At 45.2% G+C, this 13,453-nt stretch overlaps 1 protein-coding gene across 2 annotated transcripts in view; it reads left to right on the forward strand.

Annotated features, from left to right (window-relative positions):
- The window catches only part of LOC128642607 (ficolin-1-B), a 97,241-nt gene extending 88,223 nt beyond the window's left edge, over positions 1-9,018 (forward strand). For both annotated transcript variants that reach the window (XM_053695378.1, XM_053695377.1), the window contains one exon: positions 7,898-9,018. In XM_053695378.1, the coding sequence (XP_053551353.1) occupies positions 7,898-8,154 (257 nt within the window). In that variant the 3' untranslated portion in view covers positions 8,155-9,018. The remainder of the gene's footprint in view (positions 1-7,897) is intronic.
- Positions 9,019-13,453: the final 4,435 nt, after the last annotated feature.

The following is a 13,453-nucleotide window of genomic DNA, read 5'->3' on the forward strand; positions in this document are numbered from 1 at the left end:
AGACCAGAGTGTCCCCTAAACGCAGCGAACCAAGCACAGTCCTGGAGAAGACCCGCCGGCGGAATCCCACGTAACCCTCAGCCTGCGGCCCACTACGTAGAGGAGCAAGAATGCTGGGGCATCCTACATGAAGCAGACCCCGTGCAAGCTGCCCACCGGAATAACCGGCAACTGGTTAAAGTGAATGGGAAGGAGGTCAGTGGTCTACGGGATACTGGTGCTACCATGACCTTGCTTCAAAAGAACTTGGTGTCTGAGAAACAGCACACTGGAGACACTGTGGCTGTGAGGGTAGCAGGGGGCGCTGTGTTCCACCTACCTGTTGCCCGGGTACATTTGGATTGGGGAGTGGGCTCTAGACATGTGAATGTGGGGGTCATGAAGGACTTACCAGCTGATGTTCTCCTTGGAAATGACTTGGCCCCCCTTGTTTCTGCCTACGCTCCCATGGGTCCCGCCGATGTTAACCCTGTGACTACCCGTGCCCAGATCCGTGCCACAGAGACTGACCCACCTGCTGCTGAGCCCCAGGACGCTGAGCTCAGTAAATCTCTATCCGCCATTGATACGTGGAAGTCCCGTTACAATGCGCTGATGAAGGAGAAAAGTCAAGTAGAGGATGAAATGGTCACGTTAAACAATCACGTAACAGTGCTAGTGGGAGAGAAGAGGAGCGCAGAGGAAAAAGCGCGTTTAGAACGGGAATCTCTGCTAGACAAGCTGCACCGACAGACTGCAGAAAACACCAGCTTGAGAGTGGAACATGAAACATTCAAGACAAACTTAGCGACACTGGAGGAGAAGCTGACGCTGGCTCATAGTGAGGTGCAGCAGCTCAAGGGCAACCTACATCAGCATGAAGGGCTTGTGGATACCTATAAAGAGCAGGTACAAAAAACTCGTAAAGAAGCCGATGAGATTTTGAAGGACTGTTTAGCCCTAGTCTGGGCACTGAAGAAGTTGAACCCTTATTTATATGGACAGGAATTCTCTCTCATAATGGGAATACAGATGGATTGTCCTGGCAAACTGACATGCCTACCACCTCCTAGTCCGGTCATCCCCAAGTTGACCCACCAAAGGGTCAAGCCGGGTCTGCCGGAGTGTCCCACCAGGAGGGAGCCGTGTGACAGACCCCTCTGTCAGTACTGGAAGGGTTAACTTTGTTCAGCTTTGAGAAGCTATTTTCTAAAGACAGGTTTTTTGGCAGCATCTATTGTGTACTGTAATTAGGTTTATGTGATAAACATTCACATTGTTTAATCATCTCCAGAGAGAGAGCAGACTTCCAGGTGATAAGAAGGACTCCATTGTTTTCTTGTGTTTAAATTGTTTATTTGGTTAAGTAATGTAATTCTATTGTATCATGTCAAAGGGCGTCTTCCCTCTATCTAATGTAAAATACTCTTCCAACCCCCCATCTGGTCTCAGACCTGCATAAATACTGGGCATATAGCCCTCAATAAAGTGCATTCTGTTTTTACCTTCAATGTGGAGACTGGTCTCATGTTTGAGGGGGGGAATTAGCTGGGTTGTGTGTTGCTGATCCCATATTCAGGACATCTTTCATCTGGTATTAAGCCTTGATATCTGGTGATACCATAACAATTGGTGGCAAGCGATGGGATGATCCTCATCGCCCAGAAGAGCAACTACACAAGCCAGTAACCTCAGGAAGAGGGGGATTATTACAATACTGACGAAGATGGAAGGAGTACCAGGGACCGAAGGAACCAATGGGCCCAGCATATCAGACAGAACCCCCGAAGAAGCAAGCTTTGATCAGGCGGTTAAAATAAGACTGGCACATTATGGCCCCAACCCATCTGCCGAAATTATCGACTGGGTCATAGCAGCTGTGGAGGCCAACCTACTTCACCAAAGCGGCGCTGCAGCAGCCCAAGTCACAGCAACCCCAGTGGAAAAGAGAAAAGTAAATTTTGCAGCTTTTAAAAACTTCCTGGAAACAGAAGGAGAGATTGATGGGTACCTTGCGGATTTTGACAGGCAATGTGCACTACACAAGGTAACCGCAGAGGACTGGGTCATGATATTATCCGGAAAATTATCCGGCCGGGCCAGCGAGGCTTTTCGGGCCATTCCAGATGAGGAAGTCGGGGATTATAATGCTGTAAAAGAGGCTCTGCTCTGCAGGTATGCGATTACACCGGAGGCATACAGGAGACGGTTCAGAGACACTGTTAAGCTAGCTGGAGATTCCTACGTTGAGTGGGCATGTAAGGTGCACCGCACAGCAGCTCACTGGATAGCGGGGTGCCAAGCTGTATCTGGGGAAGAGGTGCTGCAGCTATTCCTGTTGGAACATTGCTTCGACAAGTTACCCGCAGGAGTTCGAGAGTGGGTTCGGGACCGTAAACCCTCCACCCTGCATGAAGCAGCTCGCTTGGCAGATGAGTATACGGATGCCCGCAAACTGGACACTGCTACCACTAAGCCCCCTGCCAGAGTGGAGTACCGACCCACAGTCACCCCAGCAGCTACCAGTTACCAACCCCCGGCGCACCGCTCTACCACACGGCCTCCAGCCATGAACTATCCTCAGAGAGCCTGGTTCAATTCACGGGGCTACTCACAACCTATTCGGTGCTTTGGATGTAAGCAACTTGGGCACAAAAGACCAGAGTGTCCCCTAAACGCAGCGAACCAAGCACAGTCCTGGAGAAGACCCGCCGGCGGAATCCCACGTAACCCTCAGCCTGCGGCCCACTACGTAGAGGAGCAAGAATGCTGGGGCATCCTACATGAAGCAGACCCCGTGCAAGCTGCCCACCGGAATAACCGGCAACTGGTTAAAGTGAATGGGAAGGAGGTCAGTGGTCTACGGGATACTGGTGCTACCATGACCTTGCTTCAAAAGAACTTGGTGTCTGAGAAACAGCACACTGGAGACACTGTGGTTGTGAGGGTAGCAGGGGGCGCTGTGTTCCGCCTACCTGTTGCCCGGGTACATTTGGATTGGGGAGTGGGCTCTAGACATGTGAATGTGGGGGTCATGAAGGACTTACCAGCTGATGTTCTCCTTGGAAATGACTTGGCCCCCCTTGTTTCTGCCTACGCTCCCATGGGTCCCGCCGATGTTAACCCTGTGACTACCCGTGCCCAGATCCGTGCCACAGAGACTGACCCACCTGCTGCTGAGCCCCAGGACGCTGAGCTCAGTAAATCTCTATCCGCCATTGATACGTGGAAGTCCCGTTACAATGCGCTGATGAAGGAGAAAAGTCAAGTAGAGGATGAAATGGTCACGTTAAACAATCACGTAACAGTGCTAGTGGGAGAGAAGAGGAGCGCAGAGGAAAAAGCGCGTTTAGAACGGGAATCTCTGCTAGACAAGCTGCACCGACAGACTGCAGAAAACACCAGCTTGAGAGTGGAACATGAAACATTCAAGACAAACTTAGCGACACTGGAGGAGAAGCTGACGCTGGCTCATATTGAGGTGCAGCAGCTCAAGGGCAACCTACATCAGCATGAAGGGCTTGTGGATACCTATAAAGAGCAGGTACAAAAAACTCGTAAAGAAGCCGATGAGATTTTGAAGGACTGTTTAGCCCTAGTCTGGGCACTGAAGAAGTTGAACCCTTATTTATATGGACAGGAATTCTCTCTCATAATGGGAATACAGATGGATTGTCCTGGCAAACTGACATGCCTACCACCTCCTAGTCCGGTCATCCCCAAGTTGACCCACCAAAGGGTCAAGCCGGGTCTGCCGGAGTGTCCCACCAGGAGGGAGCCGTGTGACAGACCCCTCTGTCAGTACTGGAAGGGTTAACTTTGTTCAGCTTTGAGAAGCTATTTTCTAAAGACAGGTTTTTTGGCAGCATCTATTGTGTACTGTAATTAGGTTTATGTGATAAACATTCACATTGTTTAATCATCTCCAGAGAGAGAGCAGACTTCCAGGTGATAAGAAGGACTCCATTGTTTTCTTGTGTTTAAATTGTTTATTTGGTTAAGTAATGTAATTCTATTGTATCATGTCAAAGGGCGTCTTCCCTCTATCTAATGTAAAATACTCTTCCAACCCCCCATCTGGTCTCAGACCTGCATAAATACTGGGCATATAGCCCTCAATAAAGTGCATTCTGTTTTTACCTTCAATGTGGAGCCTGGTCTCATGTTTGAGGGGGGAATTAGCTGGGTTGTGTGTTGCTGATCCCATATTCAGGACATCTTTCATCTGGTATTAACCCTTGATATCTGTTGATACCATAACAATTGGTGGCAAGCGACGGGATGATCCTCATCGCCCAGAAGAGCAACTACACAAGCCAGTAACCTCAGGAAGAGGGGGATTATTACAATACTGACGAAGATGGAAGGAGTACCAGGGACCGAAGGAACCAATGGGCCCAGCATATCAGACAGAACCCCCGAAGAAGCAAGCTTTGATCAGGCGGTTAAAATAAGACTGGCACATTATGGCCCCAACCCATCTGCCGAAATTATCGACCGGGTCATAGCAGCTGTGGAGGCCAACCTACTTCACCAAAGCGGCGCTGCAGCAGCCCAAGTCACAGCAACCCCAGTGGAAAAGAGAAAAGTAAATTTTGCAGCTTTTAAAAACTTCCTGGAAACAGAAGGAGAGATTGATGGGTACCTTGCGGATTTTGACAGGCAATGTGCACTACACAAGGTAACCGCAGAGGACTGGGTCATGATATTATCCGGAAAATTATCCGGCCGGGCCAGCGAGGCTTTTCGGGCCATTCCAGATGAGGAAGTCGGGGATTATAATGCTGTAAAAGAGGCTCTGCTCTGCAGGTATGCGATTACACCGGAGGCATACAGGAGACGGTTCAGAGACACTGTTAAGCTAGCTGGAGATTCCTACGTTGAGTGGGCATGTAAGGTGCACCGCACAGCAGCTCACTGGATAGCGGGGTGCCAAGCTGTATCTGGGGAAGAGGTGCTGCAGCTATTCCTGTTGGAACATTGCTTCGACAAGTTACCCGCAGGAGTTCGAGAGTGGGTTCGGGACCGTAAACCCTCCACCCTGCATGAAGCAGCTCGCTTGGCAGATGAGTATACGGATGCCCGCAAACTGGACACTGCTACCACTAAGCCCCCTGCCAGAGTGGAGTACCGACCCACTGTCACCCCAGCAGCTACCAGTTACCAACCCCCGGCGCACCGCTCTACCACACGGCCTCCAGCCATGAACTATCCTCAGAGAGCCTGGTTCAATTCACGGGGCTACTCACAACCTATTCGGTGCTTTGGATGTAAGCAACTTGGGCACAAAAGACCAGAGTGTCCCCTAAACGCAGCGAACCAAGCACAGTCCTGGAGAAGACCCGCCGGCGGAATCCCACGTAACCCTCAGCCTGCGGCCCACTACGTAGAGGAGCAAGAATGCTGGGGCATCCTACATGAAGCAGACCCCGTGCAAGCCGCCCACCGGAATAACCGGCAACTGGTTAAAGTGAATGGGAAGGAGGTCAGTGGTCTACGGGATACTGGTGCTACCATGACCTTGCTTCAAAAGAACTTGGTGTCTGAGAAACAGCACACTGGAGACACTGTGGTTGTGAGGGTAGCAGGGGGCGCTGTGTTCCGCCTACCTGTTGCCCGGGTACATTTGGATTGGGGAGTGGGCTCTAGACATGTGAATGTGGGGGTCATGAAGGACTTACCAGCTGATGTTCTCCTTGGAAATGACTTGGCCCCCCTTGTTTCTGCCTACGCTCCCATGTGTCCCGCCGATGTTAACCCTGTGACTACCCGTGCCCAGATCCGTGCCACAGAGACTGACCCACCTGCTGCTGAGCCCCAGGACGCTGAGCTCAGTAAATCTCTATCCGCCATTGATACGTGGAAGTCCCGTTACAATGCGCTGATGAAGGAGAAAAGTCAAGTAGAGGATGAAATGGTCACGTTAAACAATCACGTAACAGTGCTAGTGGGAGAGAAGAGGAGCGCAGAGGAAAAAGCGCGTTTAGAACGGGAATCTCTGCTAGACAAGCTGCACCGACAGACTGCAGAAAACACCAGCTTGAGAGTGGAACATGAAACATTCAAGACAAACTTAGCGACACTGGAGGAGAAGCTGACGCTGGCTCATAGTGAGGTGCAGCAGCTCAAGGGCAACCTACATCAGCATGAAGGGCTTGTGGATACCTATAAAGAGCAGGTACAAAAAACTCGTAAAGAAGCCGATGAGATTTTGAAGGACTGTTTAGCCCTAGTCTGGGCACTGAAGAAGTTGAACCCTTATTTATATGGACAGGAATTCTCTCTCATAATGGGAATACAGATGGATTGTCCTGGCAAACTGACATGCCTACCACCTCCTAGTCCGGTCATCCCCAAGTTGACCCACCAAAGGGTCAAGCCGGGTCTGCCGGAGTGTCCCACCAGGAGGGAGCCGTGTGACAGACCCCTCTGTCAGTACTGGAAGGGTTAACTTTGTTCAGCTTTGAGAAGCTATTTTCTAAAGACAGGTTTTTTGGCAGCATCTATTGTGTACTGTAATTAGGTTTATGTGATAAACATTCACATTGTTTAATCATCTCCAGAGAGAGAGCAGACTTCCAGGTGATAAGAAGGACTCCATTGTTTTCTTGTGTTTAAATTGTTTATTTGGTTAAGTAATGTAATTCTATTGTATCATGTCAAAGGGCGTCTTCCCTCTATCTAATGTAAAATACTCTTCCAACCCCCCATCTGGTCTCAGACCTGCATAAATACTGGGCATATAGCCCTCAATAAAGTGCATTCTGTTTTTAACTTCAATGTGGAGCCTGGTCTCATGTTTGAAGGGGGAATTAGCTGGGTTGTGTGTTGCTGATCCCATATTCAGGACATCTTTCATCTGGTATTAACCCTTGATATCTGGTGATACCATAACAATATGTTTAGTTTATTAGTTATGATGTGGGGGGGGGCTGTCAGTTTAGGGGTTAATAGGTTTATTTAGTGTCAGCAATGTCGGGGACTGGCGAATTAGGGGTTAATATGTTTATTTAGCGTCGGCAATGTCAGGAAACACCAGATAAGGGGTTAACAATTGTATTTATTGTCAGCGATGTTGGGGAGCGGCGGATTAGGGGTTAATATGTTTAGCGTCTGTGATGTCGGGTGGCAGATTAGGGGTATTTAGACTTGGGGTTTATGTTAGGGTGTTAGGTTTTAATGTAACTTTATTTTCCCCATAGACATCAATGAGGTTGCTTTACAGCGATCTCCATTCTGCGATTGTAGGTGTTAGTTTTTTTCAAACACTTTCTCCCCATTGGTGTCTATGGGGGAAAACGTGCACGAGCATGTAAACTCAGCCCTTGGCTTTTGTGCGGTATGGAGCTTATCGCACCATATTGCACAGCACAAGGAGGTTTTTGTGTAACTTGTAATGACAGCGCTATGGAGAGTGCAATAACGCAAATTTTTTTGCCGTTATTTTCGCACCCTGTTTAGCGCAAAACTCGTAATCTAGGTGATTGTTTGCTGCGATTGTTTGCTGCAATTGTTTTTCTATAGCCAAACTTCACCCACCACTTGGGAGAAGCCACTTTGGGTTTGAGTTTGCAGGAAACAAGGCATTGTTTTGTTGTTATCTGCTAAAGCCCATTAGGAACAGATATGTAGCAGGGTTATCTTTGAGGAATCTGCAGTGTGTATTTTTTGCAGTTCTGAGAATAAAAAAGTCACAATTTCCAGAGCTAAACTACACGAAATTGGGGCAAAATAAATAACAAAGTGTTCAGCAAAGTAGTTTATGTAAACATTTATATTAAAATCACAAGGTGTCTACTGTCCCTTTAAGCTATATTTGGTAATGTGCCCCTAATGTCCTTGTACCTTCAGTACCTGTTGTATTTGATCTTGTTGTATCCTCTTGCTCTGTTACTCAAATACACTTTTTCTACCACAGGTGACTCGTTATTTAAGTGGCACAATAACATGGCATTTACCACTAAAGACAAGGACAATGACAAAGGCTCAAACACCAATTGTGCAGTGAGATACAATGGTGCTTGGTGGTACGAGGCATGTCATGATTCCAACCTGAATGGGCTGTATCTAGAAGGCGAGAACAACCAAAAGGGAGAGGGCGTCAACTGGTCATCTCTCAAACCGAGCAATTACTCATTGAAGGTGTCTGAAATGAAGTTCCGACCACAAACCTAGCAATACAGAGTGAATTCCCATCATGAGGAGACGCTTCAGTACATAACCTTACTGCTGAGATTGCTTTATGCAAAACAATGTAACCAAACTCTCTGTATCCTGCTATATTACACTCTTTTACTATTTTACTATTTAAATCCTTAACTAAAAGACCTTAAAAGGACATTAAAGTGACGTGAAACCCAAAATATTTCTTTCATGATTCAGGAGGAGCGTGTATTTCTAAGCAACTTTTCAATGCATTTCTTTTATCAATCCTCTTGGTATCCTTTATTGAAGGAGCAGCAATGCACTACTGGGAGATGGCTGAACACAATAATTAAGTCAATGAGAACAGACATATATTTAAAGCCACCAATCAGCAGCTAGCCCCCAGCTCTTGAGACTACATATATATATATATATATATATATATATATATATATATATATATATATATATATATATGCTTTTCAACAAAGGATACCAAGAGAACAAAGCAATTTAGATTACAGACGTAAATTAGAAAGTTGTTTACAATTACATGCTCTATCTGAATCATGAAATATTTTTGGGGGGTTTCATGTCCCTTTAAACACCTCCTTTTTTATTTGTAAAATTGTGCTTATCCCTATAAAGGCCAAAAAGTAAATATGTAACCTGCAATTGCTGCAAATCACATAGCTGTTATAGGCAATTTGCAGTAGTTTAAAAACCCTAAGTTAAAGAATTAGCTTTTTGGCTTCTCTAGGGAGTGTGGGACAAAACACAATTTTACATAAAAACAATAGGTGTTTACGGTCCTTTTAAGATATTACAAAAATTTGATTGTAAAGTTGTTTGTGGTTATGCAACAATATTAAAACTGCTATGTGCTCAAATTTATTATCTGACTTGTGATTGTTATATAGGTTCAGGTCACAGAAACAAAGCCTGCAATTATGTTTATATCTTGCATCTAATAGAGGGTATTTTAAAAAGGTATTATGTCTATTTAATTAATAATAATAATATATTATATTTAATTATAATAATACCAACAATAAACTAATATTCCCATGCTTAGAAAATGTTTAAGAGTGATAGATCTTGTGCTTAAGGATCATGTGACCAGTGTTCCCTCTAAGGCCAGTTTTGTGAGCGGTCCAGCAGTGAAACAGTTAATTAGAGCAATTAGAAAACACTACGCAATGCAGACTGCAAGGTGTGGTTCCCTTATTAGCAGTTTCACTGCTGGGGCGCTCACAAAACTGGCCTTAGAGGGAACACTGCATGTGACCCCTCTAATTTTAAAGGAGAGAATGATCTCTTCAAATGAGGGGTCACCTGCTTCCTAGCATGCGGTGGATCACCATTAAAAAATGTACCCAACCAGAAACCAGGTCATTTCTAGTGGTGGATAAAGAGGGCTATTACCAGCGGACTGATCAGCCAGGCACTGAGGGGCCAGCATGTCAGGGGGCCCACAAATGGCAATCCCATGGCTCCTGGTGTGCTGCTTAAGTTGGGGCTTACAGCTGCCCTATCAGTTACTAAGCAGTTAAGTGTGGGTTTAGTGGGGGCCCAAGCCACAGTATGGGGGCCTTGTGCCTGGATGTAGGGTTTGTTTCTGGGGGTCCTAAAGTGGGGGGGGGGGACCTGTCGGGAGTCTGTCGCTGAGGGCCATGGAGTATGGGATCTAGCCCTGGAGGTTGGGGGCCCTGTCTCTGGTCCTTGACGTTGGGGGTCCTGGAGGTTGGAGGGCCTGAAGCGCAGGGCAGGGAAGCTACCATGTTCATTTGCATACATTTTTATACATTTGGGTCAGTGTGAGACAGTTTGGGGCCCTTCCCTAATTTTTGCCCTGGGCCATGATTGGTCTCAGTCTGCCCCTGGCTAATACAGAATCCCTATCTCCCCTTGTGATATAATTAGAGTGATATAAGACCCCTCATGTAAAAAAGGAAATGACCCTTTTTTAAATGGAGTCACACACCCCTCTAATTTTCTTCTACTACTGTTACAGCAGAGCTTGTGATGAAGGAACAGTACAAAAATATCACACAGCTCCTAACAGAAAATGAAAACTCACATATATGCTAAACATGTGCTCGAAAAATGTTGAAAATCTAGGAGCTAGGTATTTTTCAGGCATGTGATTGTGCAGATATTTGAACATTCTTGATGAATTTAAACAGCTATCATATATATATATACACACACACACACACACATACACAGTATCTCACAAAACTGAGTACACTCCTCACATTTTTGTAAATATTTTATTATATCTTTTCATGTGACAACACTGAAGAAATGACACTTTGCTATAATGTAAAGTAGTGAGTGTACAGCCTGTATAACAGTGTAAATTTGCTGTACCCTCAAAATAACTCAACACACAGCCATTAATAGCTAAACCATTGGCAACAAAAGTAAGTACACCCCTAAGTGGAAATGTCCAAATTGGGCCCAAAGTGTCAATATTTTGTGTGGCCACCATTATTTTCCTTCACTGCCTTAACCCTCTTGGGCATGGAGTTCACCAGAGCTTCACAGGTTGCCACTGGAGTCCTCTTCCACTACTCCATGACGACATCACGGAGCCAGGGCCGTATTTGCCATTAGGCACAGTAGGCATGTGCCTACGCATTGCAGTAGGGAAGCCATGGCGCTGACTGTAGAGTGGTTTTTTTTTTTTTTTTTTTTTTTTTTTTTTTGACTTTGAACTTTTTTTATTTTTATGACTTTGCTGATTGCTGTTGCTGACTGTCTGTCTGTAGATTGAATCAGCAGGCGGTGCAGACCAGTACACTGTAGAAGTAGTAGTACACAGCCAGGCTCAAGTCGCTCTAGGGCTGACTGGGCGGCTGTTGAAGCTCAGAGCTGTTATACACTTTACTTTAGACTTAGTTATGCCCGTTTTGGGGAGGGGGCGGGCAGGTGGGTCGAGCCGAGGAGCGACTACCTTACTTAGCAAGTAAGTAAGACTAGGGTTGCCAGCTGTCCTTCAAAAAAATACTGGACAGCCAGCAGATAATGGGAGGGGGGGGCACACATACATTTATTTGAGATTTTTATATATATATATATACAGGGAGTGCAGAATTATTAGGCAAGTTGTATTTTTGAGGATTAATTTTATTATTGAACAACAACCATGTTCTCAATGAACCCAAAAAACTCATTAATATCAAAGCTGAATATTTTTGGAAGTAGTTTTTAGTTTGTTTTTAGTTTTAGCTATTTTAGGGGGATATCTGTGTGTGCAGGTGACTATTACTGTGCATAATTATTAGGCAACTTAACAAAAAACAAATATATACCCATTTCAATTATTTATTTTTACCAGTGAAACCAATATAACATCTCAACATTCACAAATATACATTTCTGACATTCAAAAACAAAACAAAAACAAATCAGTGACCAATATAGCCACGTTTCTTTGCAAGGACACTCAAAAGCCTGCCATCCATGGATTCTGTCAGTGTTTTGATCTGTTCACCATCAACATTGCGTGCAGCAGCAACCACAGCCTCCCAGACACTGTTCAGAGAGGTGTACTGTTTTCCCTCCTTGTAAATCTCACATTTGATGATGGACCACAGGTTCTCAATGGGGTTCAAATCAGGTGAACAAGGAGGCCATGTCATTAGATTTTCTTCTTTTATACCCTTTCTTGACAGCCACGCTGTGGAGTACTTGAACGCGTGTGATGGAGCATTGTCCTGCATGAAAATCATGTTTTTCTTGAAGGATGCAGACTTCTTCCTGTACCACTGCTTGAAGAAGGTGTCTTCCAGAAACTGGCAGTAGGACTGGGAGTTGAGCATGACTCCATCCTCAACCCGAAAAGGCCCCACAAGCTCATCTTTGATGATACCAGCCCAAACCAGTACTCCACCTCCACCTTGCTGGCGTCTGAGTCGGACTGGAGCTCTCTGCCCTTTACCAATCCAGCCACGGGCCCATCCATCTGGCCCATCAAGACTCACTCTCATTTCATCAGTCCATAAAACCTTAAAAAAATCAGTCTTGAGATATTTCTTGGCCCAGTCTTGACGTTTCAGCTTGTGTGTCTTGTTCAGTGGTGGTCGTCTTTCAGCCTTTCTTACCTTGGCCATGTCTCTGAGTATTGCACACCTTGTGCTTTTGGGCACTCCAGTGATGTTGCAGCTCTGAAATATGGCCAAACTGGTGGCAAGTGGCATCTTGGCAACTGCACGCTTGACTTTTCTCAGTTATTTTGCGCCTTGGTTTTTCCACACGCTTCTTGCGACCCTGTTGACTATTTTGAATGAAACGCTTGATTGTTCGATGATCACGCTTCAGAAGCTTTGCAATTTTAAGAGTGCTGCATCCCTCTGCAAGATATCTCACTATTTTTTACTTTTCTGAGCCTGTCAAGTCCTTCTTTTGACCCATTTTGCCAAAGGAAAGGAAGTTTCCTAATAATTATGCACACCTGATATAGGGTGTTGATGTCATTAGACCACACCCCTTCTCATTACAGAGATGCACATCACCTAATATGCTTAATTGGTAGTAGGCTTTCGAGCCTATACAGCTTGGAGTAAGACAACATGCATAAAGAGGATGATGTGGTCAAAATACTCATTTGCCTAATAATTCTGCACTCCCTGTATATATATATATACACACAGTATATATATATATATATATATATATATATACATAGACAGTATATATATACTGTGTGTATATATATATATATATATATATATACACACACACACACACACACACACAGTATATATATATATATATATATATATATATATATATATATATATACAGTGTGTGTGTATATATATATATATATATATATATATACACACACAGTATATATATATAGATATATATATGCATACACAGTGTGTATATATTATATTGTCAATTATTTGCTGTCACTTGCAACTTCACAATATGTTATAGGGATAGCCTGGCTGGATCCGAATACACACATACCTCATTGTGACTATACTCCCTTCAAGCATGGCAATTATGGCACCAACAGCACTGTCTGCAGCATAGACAGATTGGAGTCAGTAGACAGTGTCAGCGCAGCCCGCGGATCTTCTTGGTGTTGTGACGCAACGTGCGTGATCACGTGACGTCCTACAGTCTGAGAGTCACTACAGCGGCAGGCAGCACCCACAGCGCAGGGGCACCGCAAATCAGGATCTCCGATCAGCTGAGCGGAGCCTGAGCCTGTAGACAGTCAGTAGAAAACAAGTGGACACGGGCTGTGGGCGGCTGCCTGTCACTGCCATGGGGGCTAAATAAAGACTAATAGTCCTTACAAGTAAAAAGT

The sequence above is a fragment of the Bombina bombina genome, chromosome 12 (genome assembly GCF_027579735.1).
Source record: "Bombina bombina isolate aBomBom1 chromosome 12, aBomBom1.pri, whole genome shotgun sequence".
Classification (NCBI taxonomy): domain Eukaryota; kingdom Metazoa; phylum Chordata; class Amphibia; order Anura; family Bombinatoridae; genus Bombina; species Bombina bombina.